The following is a 24,768-nucleotide window of genomic DNA, read 5'->3' as shown; positions in this document are numbered from 1 at the left end:
ACATACAAATGATTCTTTAATCTGTGTGCCTTTATTACTGCATGCAGGCATGCTATAATATCACTAAATATGAGTGCAGTATTTTTTTTTAAGTCTCCCCACAAGTTATTTAAGTGAAAATTATGTCTTTCTTGGTAATGACATAGCAAGTATAACTTCCGTCTAGAAATAAGCTTTTCCTCCTATCTCGCTCATTGTATTTGATCTTATTGATTGATTTATAATACAATTATGAAAAATACACTAACCATTTATTCTTGTGGTGCTGTCTAAATCAGTACCAGGATCATCATCCTTTCCTTCCTCCTCTATCTGTATTGCTATTGAATTAAGCTTTTGCGAAGAGACTTGTGCTGTGTAAAATAAGATTTATTTTCTCTAATATATGACAGTGTTGTTATAAGTTCTCAATGTTTATGAATTTTATTTATTTGCAGAGCTCCCAATCGAGAATGTTAATAAAAGGAGGAAAAGTGGTTAATGATGATCTTATGTTTGATGCTGATGTTTATATTGAAGATGGAATCATTAAGTATGTATTTTTAATGCTTATTTATATTTATCGGGGCATTGCAAAAGTTTGTGCTTGATTTCCTTAGATAATTTCAATTTTCGCTGTAGCCTAAGACACTGATAAAATAGGTTTGTTTTTCAGTGTAGAAAATGTTTTAAAAATGTACAATAAGAAAAAAATTTTCCCCATAGTTTATGCTGCATTCTTGTTCTGCATATGGTAAAAATTTGGTTTGGTAGATTTCAGAATGGCAATTTTACATTGAAGATCATCCAAGAATGGGGTGGCCTTCCAATATTGTTGACTGTATTATAAGTGCTTTAATAGAAGAAAGCCCTAGAGTAACAACTGAAAAAATTGCAGAGAAGACAAACATTGATAATTCGACCTCTTTTCTGCTTTTAAAAATGCTTGGTTATGTTTTCAAGTCTGAAAACTTAATGCTATATCCTTTTTTCTGAATGAACCATTTCTCTCCTTGTAAATTGCAATTATGAGACTTTTTTAGATCATGTGTTAACAGGGAATAAGAAGTGGATTTGATATAATACTGTTCAGCATAAAAGAACATGGGGAAAAAAATCAAGTAAAAGTGCCGAATCTATTACAAAGGCTGGGCTACACCCTTTATAATTGTTGTTGTGTATTTGTTGGCATCCTATTAGAATTGTTTATTTCAAAGTTCTCTAGTGTGGTGAAACAACCAAATGAGACAAGTATTGTGAGCAATTAACTAGACTTGCTGCAACCATTCCAGAAAAATGCCTAATCCTGCTAAACAGAAAGTGTAATCCTTCTCCATAACAGTGATAAACCACAAATTGCTTTACAAACACTAAGAAAACTGCAAGAATTGAAATTGGAAATTCTCCTACCATATTTCTACAATCTTGTGCTATCTGACTATTGTATGTTTTGATCTTTTGCATAATAATTTTAGTAGCAAAAATTTAAAATCTGAATTGCAAAAACACCTCATGGTGTATTTTTTTCCCCTTCCCCAAAGAAAGCCAAGAACATTATTCAAAAATTGAATTGGTAAAATTGTGAAACAATGGAAATCTGTCATACAAAATAATTATATTCTTAGTTCATAAAATTATCTTCTCTAATTTTCATTTTTTTAAGATTATCAATAGATCAGGCAGAGAGTTATGCAATAATTTAACTACATTTCTTGGTATTGATTTTATATAGAAATTAACAGGTATTTTGAATAGTATGAATTCTGCTATTTTTAATTTCTTGAATTACCATTACATTTTTTTAATCTTTAATGACATTCTTCAATTGGCATTGTTTGGATCCCTGAAAATATTTTGTTAACTGATAGCATTTTATATTTTTCAAATAAAAGTTCATTTTTTCAAATTGTTGAGTCTTGGTTCTAAAAAATTATCATTCTATATTTAAAAAAAAAAAAAAAAAAAAAAAAAAAAAAATTAGTTGCATTTTTTGTGGAATAATGTGTGAACTATTCACAACTGAGAAATTTCTTCTTGGACTCAGTAAGTATTTTAAATCATTACTCTGCATTTTTAAAAATTTTTATGCTGTTTTTCTTATCAATTGAGAAGTATTATGTAATTGAAATTATGGTATTTTGTGAAGAAAGAATATTCACAACAATTTTTTGATTCAACAAACTATTATTTATTGTACCAAGATATTCTTTGGATTTTCATAAAATTCAAATTGATGTTTTATATGTAAGAATAACATTTAAAAAAAATTCATTTGGGCAGAACATTTTTAATTAGCTTCTAAGAGTAAATGTACATTTAAGTGGAAAATTCTAAAAAGAAACAAATGCAACCACTTTAAAAACTATTAAAGTGTAAAGTTTAAATTTCAAAGTGTTTGTAAAATAATTGTTGTCCAATAGTTAATAACCAATTCATTAAAATTAACTTCTTTCTTGTGGTCTTGGTAAAAACTAGAAAATAAGTTTAAGCTTTTTAAAAGAAACTGCCTTTTTTTAGTGCAAAGAGTAAGTTTAAACAAAGTGAATAAGATGAAACAAAGAATAAGTTTATCAAAAATCTGGTGGATGGAACAAAAATTATAAAATCAAAAGGCACTGAAAACAGTAGATGAAGGTTATAAAGCCACAATGACTGTCATTAGAAATAAAATCTTCTGTATGTTTTTATATCTGCTGTTTGGTGGGTGTTTTTTAATGGCTTTGATTTTTTTGACTTCCCAAACTGAATTTTAATTTAAAAAATTTGACTAAATAATGTTTTATAAAAAGTTAATTAATGAATAATTTCAGACAAGTTGGAAAGGATCTTGTCATTCCAGGAGGGACAAAAGTCTTGGAAGCAAAAGGAAAAATGATAATCCCTGGTAATTTTACTTTTTGTTTTAAATTTGCTTAGAAATGTTAAGATTTTTAGTTGTTTATTTGCAGTTATGTATTAGTTCTTTCAAAATATGTGACTTTTTCTCTACCATATCTTGTATGCTTTCAAGGAAGGTGAACTTTCATCATTGCTTATTCCTTAAATGCAAGTTACATGTTCAGTGAACAGATTTTGTAAAGTTGTGTTTATATTTGACTTCATTAATAAATGAAACCTTAAAATTATAGCCCTTAGTTGAATTTGTTGTGAGATTTACAGCAGAATCGGGTACTGCATGATACTAAAATCATCTTACAATGCATTGAGCCTTGAGGCAAACGTTTGTTCCAACCTTTGAATCGGAAGATTCAGTAGTTGCAGGTACAAGTGTTTAGTGTTTCTGCTACGAATTATGGTGAATGTTTGATTCAGAGTCTGCAGTTTAAGTAGCTTTTGAGGGGGGAGGGGAATCATTGTTGCTACAACAGCGGCAATATAAACTTCTCTCAGTGGCCATGAGTGATTCGTCTTTTTTCGCATCTCCAAAGTGACATCATTACTAATTTCTCTTGAAATATTCAGCCATGCATCTTTAATGTGAAGTATTATTTTATGATATAGGTACTTTGAACTACCAAGAATATTTTTTGTACAATTTGATGGATTCGAAAATCAATTCATTATTATTATTTTTTTATTTCTGCTCCAAACATTTATTTCTAAACATTTGGCTAGAAAGAAAAAAAAAGGGCTAAAGTAAAATATAAATTCTTTTAGTATATTCTTACGGCTAATCTAGCATTTTTAAGAGTTTAAATAATAAATAAAGTGCAATTTTATGCAGTCAAACACTAGAAAATATGTAATAAAAAGTATCGTAATTTTATCTGCTCTGTCCAATAATGTGTTTACAAATTATTTTTTTAAAAAAATTATGGTTTGGGATAGAACAAAATTTTCATTGATGTATTTAATGGAATAAATTAAAAAGTAATATGCTAAGATGTTATCTTTTGAAATATACCGACATGCTTTATATCGCTAAATATGCAAGAATCATATATATATATATCTAAAATCTGGATTACTACATCTATTAATGATAATTTGGAATATTTTCGACCATTTATGACCTATATTAATATTTATTTTCATAAAAATCCACTCTCTTACAAAATAAATATAACAGTAGGGGGCCTAAAAAAACAAATATAAAATGACTAATGGTGACAAAGAACTCGTGCTGTATAGCTGTGTTCAAGCACAACAAAAGATTTATTTCACATGTTCAACTGCCAATATATCTTCTAACACAAATGTCTGATGCTTGTCATTGGAAGCTTTTAAACTTAAAGTCCCGTCACATGATACTACAAATTATCAAGTGTCCAATATTGGACAATGTTTGTTGTATCGTGAGGAGCCGGCTTAGTGGGAATTTTGTTCAGTCTGGAATCATTGGAAGGTATTTTTTTTCCATTCATTTGTCTGTTTTTATGTAGTATTGCATCGCTTGTACTCTTTTCAAGGCAGTTTCAGAAGATTAGTACTTTAAATCATAGGAAATGAATTATGTTAATTATCATTTAAATTTAAATTGAGGGGACGAATAAAATATATTTCAAACTATGGGAAAATAGGGTAATATGTATGTGTTTTACTATTTATGTTGTTACTAATATACTATAAATATATGTATCTTTAGTTGTGGGCCGCTAAATTTTAAATTTATGTAATTGCAGTTTTGTACAGTGATATATTTTACCATCAAAATCATTTTTACTTTATTCTACTTAATTAGGTGGAATTGATACACATACTCATTTCCAGTTTCCATTCATGGGTACAGTTTCTGTTGATGACTTTTACACTGGCACAAAGGCTGCATTGGCTGGAGGAACAACAATGATTAGTAAGCATGCTCTGAACATTTGATAAAACAATTGAAACATATCAAAAACTCATTTTTACTGTATAATTTATATAACCTTAAATTAAAATCTCATTCTTTTTAAGTCTTTGTGTAAACAGTAAATTGTGCAATCTTTAAGTTTTATAATGATTGCATGAATATAAATTGGATTAATGCTTTTGATTTATAACGGAGTGTATAATTTATGTACAGTACAGATGTATGTGATGCTTATATTGAATCAGTTTCATAGTCTTGAAATCATTAAAATTGAGTAAAATTTTGATGTATCTTCTCTTAAATCAAAAAAGTTAATACTGTAGTGATAAATTGCTGGACCTGGGGTACTAAATTTGGCACAAGTAATTTTTGGATACTGAAGCTATCAACTTTAACAATAAGAACTTTTTTTAAGGTTTTAAATTAAAAAGATTATTTAGAAATTTAACAAAAAGTCTTTATTCCCTTCTAGTGTTATCCCGAACATCTATCGCATTAAACTGGTTGGTTTTCGTCATTGAGAAATTCAAATAATTATTTTATAAACAGATCAATGCTAGATAAGGTGAGGATTTTGTAAATACTCTCCTTAATTCCAGGGTTATTAATTTTCAACTAATTTTGATAATTTTAATAAGAGCCAAGCAAAGTAACCGATATGCTGGTAGTAAATATTTCTTCCTTCTAGTATTATTTCTATACATTTTCAAAATTAATGTTCCAATTAAACTTTGTTTCAGTGGCATAGCGACCAGAAGCCAAGGGGGTATAGATGCTTGCGCCAATTTTAGAGTACACAATGTATACAAAGTACATTAAGGCCTCTTTTTTAAAAGAAAATATGAGGATAAGATTAAAAACATATCATTTTCTGAGTGCTATTTGCACTTGGAAAGCCATTAATAATAATTAAGGGGGAAAAAAAAATCATTGTGCTTCAGTGCTGGTTATTTTCACCACGTCACTGACTTGTCCATTTGTAATGTAACCCTAATGAATAACTGTTACACTAATTGGATTGGTCAATGAATCCAAACGATTATTACATAAAGCTAATTTATTTCTAAAATAAATAAAGTCATGTAAAAGAATGTATTATGTGGCAAGAAGTTCAGACGTGATATTTGAGAAGTTGCAAGGTTGCTGCACATATTTATCTTACTATCAACATTAGATTTAATTCAGCAATTGGCAAACTTTGAAGTGTGGCTCGATTTACCTGAAACTAAAAAGTCTCGATTAATTTTGTATGAATCTGAATTGCTTTGGGAGCTAATTGTGTGATTTGGCGCTGATTCTTTTGAAATAATCGAAAAATGCACTTTTAAAAAACATTTTGTATGATTTATTGTTATACGTTTAAATTTCCAATCTTATATTTTATTTGTTTGAAAATTTTCAACTTGAAGCAATTTCTTTGGACAGCTTTAAGATAATTATAACTATTTTAAACAACTGCAAATTTTGAATTCTATTGATTTAAAAATATTGCTTCTAATACGATGGATGAAGTAGCTGTTCACTGAAGGCAATTAGTTTTGCTTGAATTCCTTGATTCAATATGTAACTAATTGTTCGCTTGATTTGCGGTTTAGAATTCCTCTACAAAATAGTTGCTCCATGTATGTATGAAACGTAATATAGAATATTTTCAACCTGGTCTTTATAAAATAAATGATAAGTAATTAATCTCATTTCACCAATTTTCTTGATTATGCGAATGCAGGTGGACTTTTCATTTCAATGAAATGCTCTATTTTATAATCTGTAATTTTCTTATTTACAATCTTTGGATGTAATTGATTTTAAAAACCTTGATTTGTCTGTTTTTGGTTTGGAGACAAATGTATCATGTGCTATTAACTTTCAATAAAGTTTTAACCATTAAGTCCTGGAATCTATAACCCCTTCAGGACCAGTGGGTGGAGAACGAAGCGCTCCGAAGCGGAGCGTCACAATGGGCCCACGCAGTTTTCGCAGTAAAGCCTAATTTTACGAAAAAATTCTTATAAAATCATCTCATTATTGTAATGACTTCAATTTCACAAAAAACGTTAGTAATATAATACTACTTAATATGTATTAATATAAAGATTATAACGTTAATAGAAATGAATGATATAAGCAAAACACTTAACTTCTAACTATACCCACGAAAACGAATATTATACCCATGAAAACAAAGTTATAAATATAAAATTTTCCTCTCACCCACTGCAACAGACATCCAAACGCACCTTTCCAAAAAAAAAAAAAAAAAAATCAAAGCATTCAATTAGAACGCCGGAGCTCCTTTAAATCACACGTGCACTTTCAGAGAGCCGTTTGCTTATACCAATAGATCTATCAACCAATAGAAAGTAGAAACTCGGAACAGAAACCAATGCCTGCTCGCATATGAAGGTCAAATGCCATACAATTAGATTGTTAAATATTTCACTCTTTCCATAATGAGAAGACAAAATAGAACTAATCAAAAACATACAAAATTCTATGTAGCGATCCTGAAATTGCAAACAGAAAAAATTATTCCTCCTACATAAACCGATAAGCATTCCATCCTTTCGCCACTCAATCATAATATAAACAAAATCCCAGAGCAAAATAAATCATGGTTCTTTAAATGTGCAATTCTCTCGAAAGAGCCGAACACGTGCATACATGTTTAAATATCCCAGATAGAGTGGGAGGGAGGAGTCAGAACCGAAGGTATATATTGAAGGTCAGCATTCTTTGAGATATACTCCGAAGTTATAAGGGACTTCAACCGCCATCTAGTGTTGTTTGAAAATTTAAATAAAACGTTCTAAATAGAAATCGCCCCGGCGTGATCATGGGCCCATAGAGACAGAAAGGCTTATCGGGTATTTGATACCGCAGGACGTAGAGGGAGACTCGCGTGATCATGTATACGTGTTCATGGCCCTCTATGGGATAAATAAGAATTGTTAGAGACGTACTACAAGATTTAAAATCTTTTCTGCCAAATCTTGTGAATAAGATCAATTGACATTTTTTTAACTGGGTTGAAATGAAACAGGGACGATTTCATCCTCCAAATTTTATCTGCCTTTGTAGAAATTTCTATTAAATCATCTTTTCTGACAGTTAAAATACTTGTTATATTAGAGAGCAAACAGTTTGGAAAGTTTTTTGATAAAGATTTCACTTTTATTTTTAGCTAGGTTTAAAATTTCGCAGAACAATTGCAGTATTTTTTTTATGATTGAATTTTAAATCCTTTTGTATTTTCTGGATCCATTCAATTTCATTAGCAATAAAAATGGCAGTTAATCTATTTTTAATCGTCTCGAATATCTCGTCTTCCGGTGGATTTTTCAAAACGTCTGATATATATATATAATATAAAAATTGGCATCTATTGTGCTTTTTGACATTCCAAAATTTGTTTGATCTTGTGTTGTTCAACTTTTGTGAAATTGCGCATTATTCTGTAGAAATTATATTTTTGGATCCAGCTTCCAGAAAAGCTGAATTTTAACGCTTTCTTTGGTACATTATTTGCCATTCTTCAGATACTTTTGAATTGAAATCAGCTGGATTTTTCGACATCTTGAGCACATCCGTCTGATAATTAATTTGAAGTATTGCTTAATATAAAGGATAATATTTTCTGGCTTCAGTATCTATCTGACTCCTTATTTATGTAATCATCGCTGTACTTTTACAATTTTTTTTTAGTCTAATCTCAACTTCTGAAGAGATTTTATCCTTTAATCTCCTTCTTTATATGTATTAATTTCTAATAATCAAGTGTTGTGCTAATTAAGTTGTTTCAATATGGAATAATAGCTGCAGTGTAAAAATAAATCAATAAATTGCGTTTCATAAGCGTTTAAAGTATTTCGAAGAATGGCGGTATTAAAACTTGTCTACTGTCTAATATTTACTATTTTTAAAATCTTTCTTAAAATTGTAAGTTGTAAATTCAATTTAATTAATAATAGGCATTATATTTTTATGTATGTTTTGTTTGTTGAATTTTTTATATTAAACTTACGGTTTTTATTGCTCTTTGTTCTTTATTTCCAGTGGATTTTGTTTGTAGCCAGAATAGTTCTTTATTGGAAGCTTATGAAACATGGCGTGGATGGGCTGATGAAAAAGTTTGTTGCGATTATGGTCTACATATGATAGTTAAATCTTGGGATGAAAAAACTGAATCAGAAATGGAAATTTTGACAAAAGAAAAAGGTAAGTATTAAAAATTATTTCTGGTTCCTGAATTGGTATTTTTAATTACTTTATTAGATTAGATTCTGATTTTGATGGTACAGTTTTAAGAAAAATTTGATTAGATAATGTTTTCAATTACTTAAAAAAAAAGAAAGAAAGAAAGAAACTGAATATATTATTCCTTTTTTGCATTATTTATATGTGCAGCATTCATAATTTCCTTGTGTCATGTTACTTGCACAGTACTTTTAATACCTTCTTAAGTTTTTTGGAATTGTAATGATTTACTTACTTAAAACTTTCTGTTTGTTATCGGTAATTAATGTTTTTGTTGCAAGTTCTCATCTTTTAATAGCATTTTTTATAGAATAATTCACTTTTACTAAGTAGCACTCAAACATTTAGTACTTTTTGATTATTTTCATGCTTGTATAAAATGCTTATGAACTTTCTTTTTGACAGGCATAAATTCTTTTAAAATGTTTATGGCCTATGAAGGTATGCAAATGAGTGATAAAGATCTCTTGGACATTTTTGAAACATGTGCAATATTAGGAGCTTTGGCTCAAGTTCATGCAGAAAATGGGGACATAATTTCTGTCGTAAGTTGTTTTTTTTTATTATTGATGGATTTTCCCTAAATTTTAAGTGTGAAGTAAATTCCCAAAAGCTCTGAACTCCAAATTCACTTAACTGCATCAGAAACATATTTTTAACAATCACTTTGAAATTTTTAACTGCTGCTTTTCTCCTCTTCATGCAATCATTGAGTTTTTCAATATATTGTACAAATATAATAAAAATTTAATGTCTGATTCTTAAGTAGTTTTACTAAATTCTGTATTTTCATTAATTTATAAGATCGGATATTCTTTTAAGTTCTGTGTATTTGTAGCTTCTTAACTAAAGCAATTTTTTGAGCTACTTATGTAAATAAGTTGAATTTTAGTTAGTGGTGTATCATTATTACAATATATTTTTTTAAGCACGTTAAAAAGATATTTAAGTTTAGATTGAGTATAAAAAGACTTTTTAACAGTTGGCTGTCAAAGCTACTAAAATTTTGATGCTACTTTATTTATCTGCTTAAATTTGTTAAGGTCACATAGAAAATTTATTTTTAATTCTATATCATGAATGCTTTTATTTTCTCTTGTAAATTTAAAAAGAAACTATGTTGGTCATATTTTGATGTAAAATTTAAATAACTTGCATGTAAACCCATTAATTTTTAATTTGTTTTTATTGTATTTTCTTGAATTGATTCTTCGGAGCTGAAAAAAAATAGACCATCCAAATAGTTTCCTCTTCATTATAGTTTAATTACGGTTATTTGCTCGTGTTTAAAGGGGGGAAAAACTTTTAAAGGAAAAGGTATTACTATTGAACAACTAAAAGAAACATTCAAAATATTTTAATACATCCCACATGGTCTTGCATTTAATTGTTATTTGTATGGAATTTTTAAATTTCTTCATCTTCTCTTTCTCCTGCATCATTTTTTATATCATTTCTTCATTTATTATTCCCATGTGTCCAGTTTTTTAAAATATTGTTAAATGGAAAACCTATTGTAGTTTAAATATAGATTTATGGTATCATTGTTTCATGATTTTCTTCCCTTGCATAGAATCAGAAAAAACTTTTGAAAATGGGTATTACTGGACCAGAAGGACATTTATACAGTAGACCAGAAGAGGTAGGTTACTATATGTTTCAAAGACTTTTCTTATACTAGATTTTATGCTTTTTGTAATATTCGTATTTCTTAACTTAAAAAGGATTTCAGACGAAATACGCATGTGTGCACAAGAAGATCGGTGTAATCTATAAAACAAATTACCAGTACAGCTCTTATTGCTTTGTAACTTACAAACGTTAAAATCGAGCAAAATGTGTTATTTGATTTAGCTGTATATCCTCTTTCTATACATATAAAGCGTAACCTAAGGGGCCATCTCCATATTTATCTTTATATCTTCAAATCTTTAAATAATTTTCGGTTTTTCTTGTTTCACATTTCTTGCTTTCAAATTCTTCTGAATATGAATTTTTAATGATTTGAATCAAAACTGAAGAAATATACCAGAGAAAAAAAGATTTAGTGGATTGTCTCCATTTACGTAAAAATAGAAATTAGATCATTCTTATAACCTTTGCCTTTATCTTTTACATTCCATTACTTTATTCAATAATTTAACCCTAGAATTGTCAGCAGTACTTAAAATGATATGTACCGAAGATACGAGCCAAAATTATCTTCAAATAAATGTATGAATTCAAAATTTCGTTTTCATAAATATTCATGTATGGTAAGGAAAAGAAGAAATCAAACAAAGTATTTGACATTGATATAAGCTCTTGATATTCATCTTCTAATCTTTAGAGCTTAGGCATTCCTATTTAAAATTATCTTTTTTCTTTTACATTCTCGATACATAAAACCAGATATGACAGTGACCAGTGATTTTTAAATGTATATATGTTATACGCTATTTAACAAAATAATCCATATATCCTGAAACAAAAATTAATGATTAATATGAAAGATAAAAAGACTTATTGGGACTTATTTTTGAGTAGCTGAAAAATGATCATGATGTGGTTGTGTTAAATATAACATTAATGATAAAGTTTTTGGCTTTTTAATATGAATAGCAATTAGAAAATTTTTGATGAGACATTTACATTCAATTGGATTTTTTAGTGGAATGAATGACTAATAAAAAATGGACTTGTGCATGGTAAAATTTCTATTTAATTTTTAAAGATGATATATTAAAATTTAATATCAATATTCGGCCCATTTATAGATTTATTATTTTACTTCATTAGTTTTTTATTAATCCTACTTTTACAAATGAATTCATTCATATATTATTATTATTTTATTGATCAAATAAAATTTTGCAGTTCTAAAAAGTTTAGTATACACAAAGTTTTGTTCGAATGCTGACAAAATTGAATTTGTTTACTGAATCGATTGTCCTGTATTTTTTGCATTATAAATATATTGAAAAGAAAAATAAGAATGTTAAAGAGAAAAAGTAATGCTCAAAACTTTGCTTCATTTTAATGATATTTTTTAACCTACTAATCCATATTTAACTTGTGAAAATGCCCCAAAATGTGTAAAACTGGTGGTATTTTAAGCGCTTTATAATACAGTTTTATATCATTAGCTGAACTGATATATTGCATGGCGATGCAATTACTTTTTTTGATTGGTATCAATGTGCGTAGATGTTTCTATTCGATAATTTTAATTTTTGAAAATACTTATGAACAGAACCAGGGTAAAAATTTAATTCAGTTTTAAATATTTAGTATAAAAAGTACTCTTTGTGGAAATAAATGAAATTAATCTTGTTGAAGGTTTATTTTGATAATGTATTTCAAGAATGTTGGTATTCTGCATTGCATATTAGTGCATTTAGAAAATTAAAATATTTCATCGATTCTTCATTCACTTTTAGATGTGGTAGCGTATTCAATTAATGTGGTCTTCATGACAATAATAATACTTTCATAACGTATGTTTCATTTTATCAATTAATTTAATTTTGTTGGGAATCCTAGAAAAATCAGCTTTGAGATACTATTATATTAATTGCAAGTTAAAGAATAAAAAGTAGGAAACAATTAAATTTCTGCTTTTAAATATAAGTATTTTTAAATTTTTCAGCATATTAATTGTCAGTTTCTAAAAGTACTTTTTGAAATGCTATGGTATAAGAATATCTCATGCATTCTTCACACAACAGTAAGTTCTTGTATCATGTTTCTCTATGAAACAGGTTTTTGTGTACAAAATAATGCACAAATTCACCTTTAGTAAAGTTTTATCAAGGCCATTTGCTGGGTGGAAGTGAAATGCAAGTTTTAGTTATATTTTTAGTTTTCATTAATACCTTTTTTAAAATTGCTGTAAATCTTGTTCTTTCACATAAATTCAAATTTTATTATTTAGGTTGAATCCGAAGCAACTTATCGAGCAATAACTCTTGCAAATCAAGTGAATTGCCCTCTTTATGTTGTTCATGTTATGAGTAAGGCAGCTGGTGATATCATAGCAAAGAAAAGGCAAGAAGGTATAAATATATTTATTTATATGTCTTTATTGTTCACAATTTATTTTGTAAAAAAGAACTTTTGTAATTTGATAGTTAGGCTTTTATTATGTATATATTTTTTAAATTTAAAAAGAAAATGTAGAAGTATAATTTTTCTTTAATAAAATACTGTAAAATATTTAGTTTCAAACAATAATGCACACTTAATGAATGAGACTTGAGTTTTTGATTTCAGTTGTTTTACTTCATTTAAAATTTATTTTACCTCACAGAGTTTTTTACTAAATGAGAATGCTGTACATTGTATCAAAATGTAGATTTAGAATAGTTATAGCTTGTCATTTGTTATACAGAGTTTGTATTTCATTTAATTAAATGTAAAAATATGATACTTTTCTTAAGATTTTTTCTTATTTTTACCATAATTTGCGAAATTTTTATGCTTTTAAAGCTATTTATAGCTTTTTAAAAAATTATTTAGTATCCGATAAATCAGTGTTCAGTAATTAAATTTTAAGAGGCAGAAGAAGTATTTCCTATTTTTGCTTGAATGGTAGATTAATAAATTTTGCTGTGTTCTGAGGACAACAAATTTTCTTTTGGATTTGATATGATACTAATTCCTATTTATCAATAGGATATAATGTTTATGGGGAAGCTATTGCTGCAGCTTTGGGAGCTGATGGACTCCATTACTTCCGCAAGTGCTGGCAGCATGCTGCAGCATTTGTTATGTCTCCACCTCTTCGACCTGATCCGTCTACACCAAGACATTTAATGCAGCTATTGTCCAGGTATATAAAAATAGTTGAATTTATTATAATTATAAATTAATGGACCCCATTTTGAAAAAGCTCCAGAAAACACTTCATTTATGGCCTACTGCTATTTCTGTATTTTGCTTTTTAACATATTGTTTGTATTGAGGCATTTGTTTATATCTATTACAGTGATAATTAAAAACTACCGAAGTTTTATTACTGCTATATTGTTTCATGATTAAATATTCAGATTTTGAAATAAACCTTACACAATGCATTGAAAATATTGATTGGATTCCATTCATGTGTTTCACTATTTTTGGAGAACCATTATTGTAGACAGTACATCCTGTTGCAAGTATGTATAATATCGTAATAAATAAAGCTAGTTGCATAGCATAGCTTAGAATAAGGAATCAATTATTTTTAATTTTGATTGTGGCTTAAAATTAATGTCTAGAAGCATTTTAAGTGAAATCAGCGGTTATGCTCATGTTGATGAGTAGTCACGGTATTACGCAAGAATTACACGAGTTTTAAGTATTTATTTTAAAATTTTATCTTAAGTTTAAATACCGTACAAATTAAGAACAGTGTTTAGATTTGAATGGACCTAAACACCTAAATTCTTGTAGGTGTATTTATTTTTCTACACCAAAAGGGTTTTTAAAGTTATTTTTTCAATGTATTTGTTCATTTTCCCCTCTCAATAAGCAATGCCTACTTTGAAAAACCAAAAATATTAAAATTATTCTTTATGATTGCATTAGAACTTGAATGTTCTTTTTTAGAATTAAAAATATTAAAATCGTTTCTCTGGAGCTGAGAAGTTATTGCTGTTTGGTTTGTTTCTTGCTTCTCATTGATAGTCAAAAGCCCCATGTAACGGGCCTGTTGGGTGATTGCTCTTTTAGATGGCTGGTAACTAACCACCGAAACTTGTTATACACGTTTCGGCTGCTACCTTGGTAAAAGCAGAGGCTTAAGAATGCCCAGATCCAGTGGCTACTGGCCCTTGAGCTCTGTGGTAGGTAATGCCATTGGGTTTAAATTATTTTGAATGTTGTATAGATTGTAAATTATAACCTTCTCTCTTTAGCGATCCTCAATTTGTTAGTTTCCCTACCGTTTATATAATGGAACACATTTTAAGAAATGAAGAAACCTTTCATTTAGTTTCTTTATTTCTTGTGCAAAGGGCATTAGATAATTGTGTTGGTAAAAAGAAAATATGTCTTAAAAAACGATCTTCAAGAGATCTACTATTTAAAGTTGAACATAAAAACAGGGACTAAAAGCTCTCAAAGTTTAAAATGTTTTTTTAGATATTCCTGTGTCAGTTAGTCCGCTTGGCAGTCCCAACTCTTTTAAGGGAATAATGTTTATTGGCGAGTTGCTGAAAAACATCATTGAGCAGATTGAGAGTTTTCACAGAAGGAAGTTATCCTTGATCATCATATAATTATGCGAAGGATGTTTAAATTCTGAAAGCCAAGCATTTAATTTTAACATACCCCCAAATTTTCAGCATCTGTTGAAATTAATCATTCGTTGCCCTGTCAGGAAATACCTAAATATATACCAAATCTGGTAAACCTTATGAAATTTTATAGAGAAGTATGTAAAAAATGATTCATTTACCTTCTATTTTTGGCAGAGACGATAGGTATCTAAAATAAAAATTAGTAATCCACATTGTTAATAAATTCATGAAGGTAGATTAATTCAGATGAAAGGAACACCATTTAATATGTTGAACGAGTGCAAGAAAACACTTATTACATCTAAAATTAGAAAAAGTGAACCAAAAAAAAAAATGATTGGACATTTTTACATTAAAGTTCTGCATTAAAGTACACCATCTGTAGATGTAATAAAAGGTATCTCAGTTCTCTTTTTAATAAAAACATATAACTCCAGTAAATTTCTCTCCAATGTTATCATAGCAGGCGCTTCGAACATTCTAAATCTACCTATCATAGGATACTCATTTGCGCCTGCTTTGCTGAAATGGATCGTGATAGCTCTCAATGTAGTCTGAAAGTGAAATTTATAAATTGTTAAGAAGAATAACTTCATATTCGCGAATGCGCTTTACACGGTAATTCAAAAAAGCGACCACCGCAATGAATTTTTCAAAAAATCCTTTCTAGAAACTAAGGAATTGATTTGCATTTATCCACCTTTAGTTAAGTCTAGTAACAAAAAGAGAAAAATTGTAATAGGGTATCCAAAAAAAACTCATGGATATTTCTTTCAATTCTAGAGTTTAAAAATTTTCAAAATTATCCTTGTCTATAAAAGACCCTGAAAATTTCAATGAAATTAATATCTGGATTTGCGAAATAGTTTATGCCAATTCTAAAATATTCATCTCGTGTGATTCACAGGATCCTAATGGTTTTATAACAGTGGAGGGGGGGCTAAAAATTAATGTAATTCTAAGACGTAGAACAAAAAGGAAACATGCAGATATACAATCTGATTTTAGGCTGCTTCTCTCCACCAAATATCAAACTCGGTTTTCATACATGTTGTTGAATCTTTCCACTAATAATATAGACTACCAAGATCTACAATAATTCTTTTGAATCGTCTTCTGTACAAAGTTGTATCAATGGTATTGTGTACTTTTCATTTGCTTTATTGACAAAGAAACTGATTAGCTATAGATCATAAAACGCTCGTAGAAACTCCTACTATTATCGAATAGCAACCACTACATATTTTGTCTGAACAAGTACAACACTGAAACAAAAGTTAAAGAAAGCCCTTTTCGCATCGTGGATTTTTAATTTTTTGTTATAAAATATTCAAAATTCCAATTCATGAGAAATATTTAAATGACCTTTTTAATGTCTTTGTTTTTGGTGTTTTTGAATTTTATATATGTGTAGTACTCGGACTATTTCATGAAAACGCATCTGAACTTTTTACATAATTTTCATTGATGCGAAAACTGTTATTTTCCGTTTTTATCATTCTTTATGTTTCATCATGGGGATCTTTTAAGAGTTTGAGAATTTCAATTTGAACTTAACATTACAATATGTTTGGCACAGCATAGCGATATTTGGCTGTTTTACCATTATATCCCACGTGCCGTTCCTGAGGGACATATAAATATGGAATAAAAATACAATGATTTCAATGGGGAACATTTTTAAAAAATGCATCAAAGATTGACCAAGAAAAAGTTAAATGTTTTTTCGTCCGTATCAGAAGAAAAAGGCGTTTGTTTAAATAAATTTTAATTATGCTAATAAATAATATTCTTACATATATACTTTTAAGAGTTATAGCAATATAGCATCTACAACTTATAAAGCCCTACTGATAATGCTCCAAAACATAAATGTGCCATTATTGTTTTTTCATGCTTTTCTTGGGATTCTCACTTCACCCATTACATTACTCTGGTAATTCGGTTAATGAAAGGGTCTTTGTCTTTTTTAGTGCACTTTCACTTTTTTCTGTTTTTCTACTTATTTTCGTTTGAAGCTCATATTTGCCGAAGTAACTTAATGCGTAAAAAACCACAAATATAAAACGTTCTTATGATATGCAGTCACATACTGAAGTAGGCAATGCTGGCAATTATTTCATGTACTTTGTTTGGTCACTGAATATCGATAATCGCATTCGTCATTCGCAGTTGTTTCATCTGTTATTTTTGGTTAATATACCGACGAGTTTAGGGATTTCTCTAACTTGTTATAAAAAATAAACCAAAGAAAAAAGTTTACACTAATGATTCTTTGGCCTGCAATTAATTACATATAGTTTTAACTTGGATAATTCAGGAGTGCTAAATTTCATTTATCCGTAAAATAATCTTCAAAAACTTTTAAAGTTCTCATAGAAGTAAAAGAATTTTACATTATAAAATGTAAGATACTCTTAAATTTGTGGTTAAGTATTTGCTTCGCGTTTTGATGTTTTATGTCTGTTGTTTTACGGAAATATTTTCCTTCGTTATAGTGGTTGTCTTCAGACTACAGGATCAGACAACTGTACCTTCAATTCGGTCCAAAAAGGAATGGGCATTAAAGATTTTACTAAAATTCCTAATGGGGTTAATGGTGTTGAAGATAGAATGTCAGTTATATGGGAAAAAGGCGTTGTAAGTATTAAAAAATATTTTTGTATTTGGCATGCAAAATGTATAATTTTAGAATAAAAGTAATTATGACCATTGTTCACTTTTGTTTACATAAACTGTATTTGTTGCTCAGATATGTATAAGCTGTTAAAATTGATTAAAATTCTTATTTAATAAAATATTTTATTCATTGTTAATAAAACGTTTAATTTGTTGTATATTGATGCTGTAAACAATATTTTTAATGAATATACTTAATTTAACTATTTCATAGGATTATTATTTAATAAAATTTTAGACGAAAACAATTTGGGTATTTTCTTGGATCTTTACAAACCATTCGATTAGTCCAATTATAACAAGATTAAACAAACTAAATAAGTTGCTTATTTTCTAATTTTTTTAAATATTTAATTAACAATGAAGTATTACTTAGCAGCTATATCTATTTTATGGATTTTATTTATTTAATTCTTCAGTGGTGTAATGATTAAAAAAAAAAAAAAATCTGTGAAGAACCAGGAAATTTTTTTTAAAAATTCAGATTGTGTGAAATAATAGAATCTCATATTGGAAAAGGCAATTGATAAATGTATAAAACATTCTTGGAACATAAATAAAGCATTGGCAGTGTCATAATAAATTTAAATCTATATCTAAACGACGCAAGATTACAAAAAGAAAATTGAGATGTGGGCTCTAAAAAAAGCATATACAAATTAGAATATTGGTTCTAGAATTTTTCAATTTTTTAAAATTATTGAATGTATATAATTTGCTAGAGAAATCCATACAATGCACATGTTTAAATTGTAATAAAGTTCCGGCATGCGTTAAAAAAGTCAACAATGGGGACTACTTTTGCCCCAAGAGCAATTAATCCAAAATAATGCGATTTTATATAATATTTGCAGTAAATTTTTTGAAATGATGCATTTATCTGTTCCATTAATACTAAAATTAAACTAATAACTGAAATTCAGAATATAACAGCAGTCATAGGATTTGAATCTAATAAACCTTAATTTTAGAACTGGAGGGATTATTTCTTTTTGCTTTTATGGAAGAAAATATCTTTGATTAAATTAAAACTGAAGATATACATATTTATTTAACTAACAAAGTATGATACTCTACTTAGCTAATGATTTAGCGTTTGCATTTTCTATTTTTTGCGAAAATTGTAAAATGTTTTTCCTATTTCAATCATTTGTTTTTATATAAAACTGCTGGGTTTTTTTTGTTTTTTTTCATGTTTTCAAGATTAAATATTGTAAATTGTTTTTTTAGATGTCTGGCTTGCTTGATCCTTGTCGATTTGTAGCCATTACCAGTGCAAATGCTGCAAAAATCTTCAATATTTATCCCCGAAAGGTTTGATCCTGTTTTCTGCTTTTATAATTAGTGTAAATGGTCTTATATTTAGAACATAATCTTAAAAGCTTTAATAATTGCTCTATAGGGTAGAATTCAAGTTGGCTCTGATGCAGATATTGTTGTCTGGGATCCTCATGCAAGTCGCACAATATCAGTAAAGAATCATCATCAAGCTGTAGATTTCAATATTTTTGAGGGAATGGAAGTTAGAGGAGTGCCTGTATACGTAATTTCTCGAGGAAAGTTGGTAGTGGAAGAGGGACAAGTAAGCATATTTCTTTTTACTAACATGCAATCATGTGATTCATTTATCAACCATATGATGGCAGACAGACTTAAACTAATGATAGGAGTTCTAGAAACTAACTATTATCAAACAGTAATCTGGCCCTGAAAAGAATTTTTTTTAAAGGGGGGGGGGGCACTTGAAAGGTTTCCTGTTATGTGAATGCTTTCATCAAAAACCAGAGTTTTGGTTGATGATAGCAAGAGATGATAGTTTTATTTCAAATGTTCATCTATTATTTAATTAAAGCTAGAAATTTTACAGACATGTTCACTTCACTTTCAGCTCTATGAGAATATGTTGCTTCCACTCTGCATAATATTCATTGAAAGAAATTTCTTTTCCAAATTCTTTGTTTCTTTAATAATAAAGTTCTTATCTTGTGAAAAATTATGAAATATTTGTCTTATAGGAAGAAGCTTAAATAAAAACCTTGTGCTGCCTGTTTTAGGTATGCCAGTATAAATTTTCAAGATAAATATGCAAGTATCTTATAAGCAATTTTTTGCTTTGCTTGCTTCTAAGCAGTGAGTTTAAATTTCAAATAAATGAGTTTTTTAAAAAATCGCCTCTCTTTATAATAATTATTAAATTGTTATCACTGATTTAAAAATTAAATATTCTGACATAGTGTTTTGCTCTAAAGGAATATATAATATACCCTATGGAATAGAAACTGTACCTAGATTAACTGGAAGTGACTCAGCAAGTTTCTGAAATCTGTTTGCAAGGGTATGGGCTGTGTTAACTCTACTCCGAATGAAAGGTGTATGGCGAAATGATCTAAAGAGTAAATAAAACGATGGAGAGTATCCCATACTTTTATTAAGACTAATTTGGGGACTTTTGGAGATATCATGAATTTGTCCTCCTTCTCTTTCAAATAAATGCTTTCAATTTCAAGAGTTGTGTTACTATTGAATCTTTGGAAATATTACCCTTTAAGGGTGCCGTATACACGCCACCTACAATTTTCAAACGTAATGTTATCCTATGGAGAAATATTTTTAGACTATTCAGTTTGCTATTGCGGTTTCTTTCTTATGAAGTCAACTGCAATCAGTAGAAAGAATAAAAATACAGGTTTCAGCCAAACGAATTTTTTCTCGGACTTCTCAAAGTATTTTTAAATATTTATTAAAAGTCTGAAAACTTCAACTTCGCACATTTAAATAATTCTATACAAAACTCTATCGTAAATAAAATAAAAATAGCATAATAGCAACATCACTATTGGTATCTTCTTTCCGATGCATATTTAATTTTAAAAAAAAAATGTGTAAAAGCAGTATTTTAGTCCTAAAATTGGAAAAATAATTTGCACTCCCCTCCAATGCTCCTTTAACCCCTCCCATTCGCGGAGGAATACACTATAAACCCACCCTTTACATTCTGATTTATTATCTGGTCTTCACTAGGTCTTAAAATCTCCCCCTCAGCATTATCTTCTTTCCTCCTTTCTTTCTTTCTTTCTTTTTATTTTGTTTACCATCACAGCTGTGGTCTTCACAACCCATACTTGTTTCTGCGAATGCTACCGCATCCTTGTAAACAAATTTAGTAGACTATTTTCAAGTATATGATTATATCTATCTGTAAATTTGCAAATCGTTTATTTTTCTTACTCACATGTTTGAAATATTGAGGGGAAATTAACTGAATATGTATTATCGAAGAGGTAAAAAGACAAGATTGTTCTCGTCGGCAAATTGGAAAAAGCGAGTGGGACAAAACTTAGCATCCTGCAAAAATATTTCTCCAGATGAGGCAATAAAAGCAAAAAAATTCCCATTCTGGAAATTAAACAAAGATGGAACAACAATTGTAAATAAAAACCATAAGTATTATTTTCAAGTGCAGAGCCAGCTGCATATTACACAAAGATGCTTTTGTTTATTTGCAATGTTCACGGAGAAGGGGCAAAAAACAGAGAAAATAATTCGTGATCCAATATTTTGGCATAAAAAAAATGGAGAAAAAATTGACCTACTTTTATTTTGACTGTTTGTTGCCAGAACTTGTTGATCCCAGGTATCCGAGATCAATGAAAATTCGGGATCTTCTGCTATTATCGAGGTCCAAAAGAAAAAAAAAGGAGAAAGCACAATAAGAATGTTTTTGAAGCCTTTTGTTCTCTGGTCACTTTTATAACTGTACTTTTTTGTATATAATTCGTTGCTATTTTGCCTACGTTTTTTTATCAATGTTTTATATATTTTGTAATAAATGATAGTAAATTTTATTCTAAATGGAAAAGTAATATTGATTTCATCAGAAAAATAATTACAGGAATTAAATTCATTTAAAGGGTGGTAAGATATAAGAAAATCTATATCCTCTTGTATTTACTAATATTTGAATATTCTCATATTTCTGAATACGTTTTCTTCAAAATCGCTATAATCTTTTCTGATAAAAGGAAATGTATGTGTATGTATGTATATTACATTTGTTCACTAAGCAATATCTTTCTAAATAATAATAATAAAAAATAAACGTGTAAAATTGTTTTTTTTCTTGTTACCGATTAATATAATTTAATAGCTTTATTTTATGTTTCTGGTTCTGATTTTGCTAATATTTATCAAGTTACGAGCTATGCAAGTACTCCTAATATTAGTGGTTTGGGAGCTATTTTAGAAATCTTAAATAAAGCTTTCAGAGAAATTTTCACGCATCGTTATCATTAAATTAAAATTTCAACAGCAACATGACAACAAAGTAATGTTGTTGTTTTTTTTAATCTATATTAGTATTTCTGTACCAATATATTTTACTATCGATCTTTCCTCCTATTCATGTATCTACATTGCTTATATTTGGATAATGAGAAAATAATTGTTTAATGGAACAAGGAAATGTCCTTAATGTAATAAGTTATTGGATGTATAAGGATCAATGTTAGTGAAATTAATTAATATTAGATAAGAATATTATCTGTAACGCTCATAAACAATGCTGAATGAGAAAATTTTTGCATTAGTTGAACTTTAAATACTTTCGTTTTTCAAGTTCCCATTTTAGTTGAGATTATTGAAAATTAGAAAGATGCCTTGCACAAAATGTGGAACATTATAAGTTTTTTAAACTAGTAGTAAATGTTGCATATCTGTCGAATTTGAAGTTCAATATACACTTATGAGTATGAGTTTTATGAGTTTATCAATCATAAATCTGGATTATAAAAATTATCTTAAACTAAGTTGATCACTACTTTCATAAAAACTTTTTCTTATATGACAAAGAAATAATGTTTTTTAATGTATATTGGCATTTGTGTTGCAATATATTTTACAACTATTTTTCTTCCAATTCATGGTTATATATAAGTAATCATAATTTCTATTTTGAACGAAACAACATTTCTACCAAGTTTTTTAATTGAATCTCGCTAAACATTTTTTTAAATTTTAGTTACTTACAAATAAAAAAAAATGGCTGATAACCTTCAGGAATGCGAAACAGTTTTGACTTATTCCGGATGTTAGAGAAATGTTTGCGGTCACTTTACTCTTTTCTTTGTTAAATACAGGTGACCATATTATACATATTGTGAAATATTAAGAAAAGAATTCTATAGAAATTAGATTTAATTTTTTTTAAAAAAAATTGTAACCCTTTTTTTTATTTTCATATTATTTTTTTATATATATAAGTAAAAATTATTACAAGGCCAAGATGAATTTTCAGATTGAAACATTTCAGAATTCTGATACGAAATCCTGGCTAAGTGGATGAATGGTGATATTGGCAAAATCCAATAAATAAATAAAACAAAGCAAAAGAAAAGAAAGAAATCGTTCAATTAATGGTTTAAAAAATTTCGAAAACCAGGAGAAACTTAATCTAATATATGCATTTTACAATTTATTTTTTTCTTCCAATTTATGCACATTATCATATTAAGTTGGTTATATTCCACTTTTAGAAAAGCTAATTAATAGAATTTATCCTAACATTATTTTCAAAATAACTATATTTATTTTTTCTTTTTAATATGGTACAAATGAGTTATTTAATTAAAATTTAGGATATTCTCTTTTTTGCGAAAATCAGGCAGAAATTAGGAACATCCCAGCTACACAGAAACACCAGGTCATATCAAATACGTCTCATAAATTGAAAAATTCACCTTAATTTTATTCGTTTCCTTCCTCATTTAAGCTTATTTAATATTTTTTTTAAATAAATAATTTACTTATAAAATTTTAAAGAAAATCTAGGGACATTTTATTAGAATTATCTGTAAGTATTAAAACTATTGAGAGAAAGGATTGAACCCATTCTTTGGGGATGAGTAAGATGACCATTCGTACTGATTTTACCACTACAGTACTGGTTTTCAGGGCATAAGTCCTGGTTAGTCATTAAACAAAACCAGTACACGAAAAGTACTGGTTTTAGATTAGAAAATATTAAAACAAAAAAAGTAATAAAATAAAAATAATAAAATTAGAACTGGCAACCCTGATAATTCCATGTGATATCGTCAGGTGTCGCATGAGCAGGACCGCCACGACGTCATACAAGCCAGTGGTGGTCTGATGTACTAAGTTCTGTGATGTACCTACCTTATTATTATCATGGCGGCAAAACGACGAAAGGGCGTATTTAATGATGATTTAAAATTAAAATATACATTTATTAAAGAAAGTAATAATATTAATCCTAGTGAAGTATATTGTAGAAAAATGTAGAAGTACGTTTTCTATTGCAAATAGTGGAAAAAGCGACATTGAAAACCACATAAAAACAGTTAAACACAAACGAGCAGTGTCAGCAGCAATTGCAAGTTCGAGTATGACATCATATTTTAAGAAAAAAAGAATTTGAAACTGCTGAGAAGAAAATAGCTGCAGCTGAAGATTTGTGGGCATATCATACAGTTATGCATAATGAATCTTTTCGATCAATGGACTGTACCTGTAAACTTATTAAGGCATATTTTGATGCTAAATTCACATGCTCTAGGACCAAATGCGAAGCTATGATCACCGATGTACTTGTCCCTTATGCAAATCAAATATTGGATGAAGATTTGAGAAACGTAAGTTTTATGTCAGTGTATTCAGACGCCTCAAATCACAAAGAAATTAAACTTATTCCTTTACTTGTCAGATATTTTTCATACAAGAATGGAATGCAAGTAAAAATTATTGAAGTAAAGGATTTGCCAGGAGAAACGTCTAACATAGTTACCG

General features: G+C 28.5%; 1 protein-coding gene across 5 annotated transcripts in view; it reads left to right on the top strand.

Moving 5' to 3' along the window:
• LOC129958386 (dihydropyrimidinase-like) overlaps positions 1 to 24,768 on the top strand; it is a 97,578-nt gene that overhangs the window by 58,831 nt on the left and 13,979 nt on the right. For all 5 annotated transcript variants that reach the window (XM_056070848.1, XM_056070851.1, XM_056070850.1 and 2 more), the window contains 11 exons: positions 438 to 532; positions 2,790 to 2,863; positions 4,661 to 4,771; positions 8,825 to 8,986; positions 9,431 to 9,570; positions 10,599 to 10,667; positions 12,939 to 13,059; positions 13,679 to 13,835; positions 17,784 to 17,925; positions 19,195 to 19,278; positions 19,367 to 19,546. In XM_056070848.1, the coding sequence (XP_055926823.1) occupies positions 438 to 532; positions 2,790 to 2,863; positions 4,661 to 4,771; positions 8,825 to 8,986; positions 9,431 to 9,570; positions 10,599 to 10,667; positions 12,939 to 13,059; positions 13,679 to 13,835; positions 17,784 to 17,925; positions 19,195 to 19,278; positions 19,367 to 19,546 (1,335 nt within the window). The remainder of the gene's footprint in view (positions 1 to 437; positions 533 to 2,789; positions 2,864 to 4,660; positions 4,772 to 8,824; positions 8,987 to 9,430; positions 9,571 to 10,598; positions 10,668 to 12,938; positions 13,060 to 13,678; positions 13,836 to 17,783; positions 17,926 to 19,194; positions 19,279 to 19,366; positions 19,547 to 24,768) is intronic.

Source organism: Argiope bruennichi, chromosome X1 (genome assembly GCF_947563725.1).
Source record: "Argiope bruennichi chromosome X1, qqArgBrue1.1, whole genome shotgun sequence".
Classification (NCBI taxonomy): Eukaryota; Metazoa; Arthropoda; class Arachnida; order Araneae; family Araneidae; genus Argiope; species Argiope bruennichi.
The sequence above is the reverse complement of the archived record's forward strand: the minus strand, read 5'-3'. Positions and strand labels throughout refer to the sequence as shown.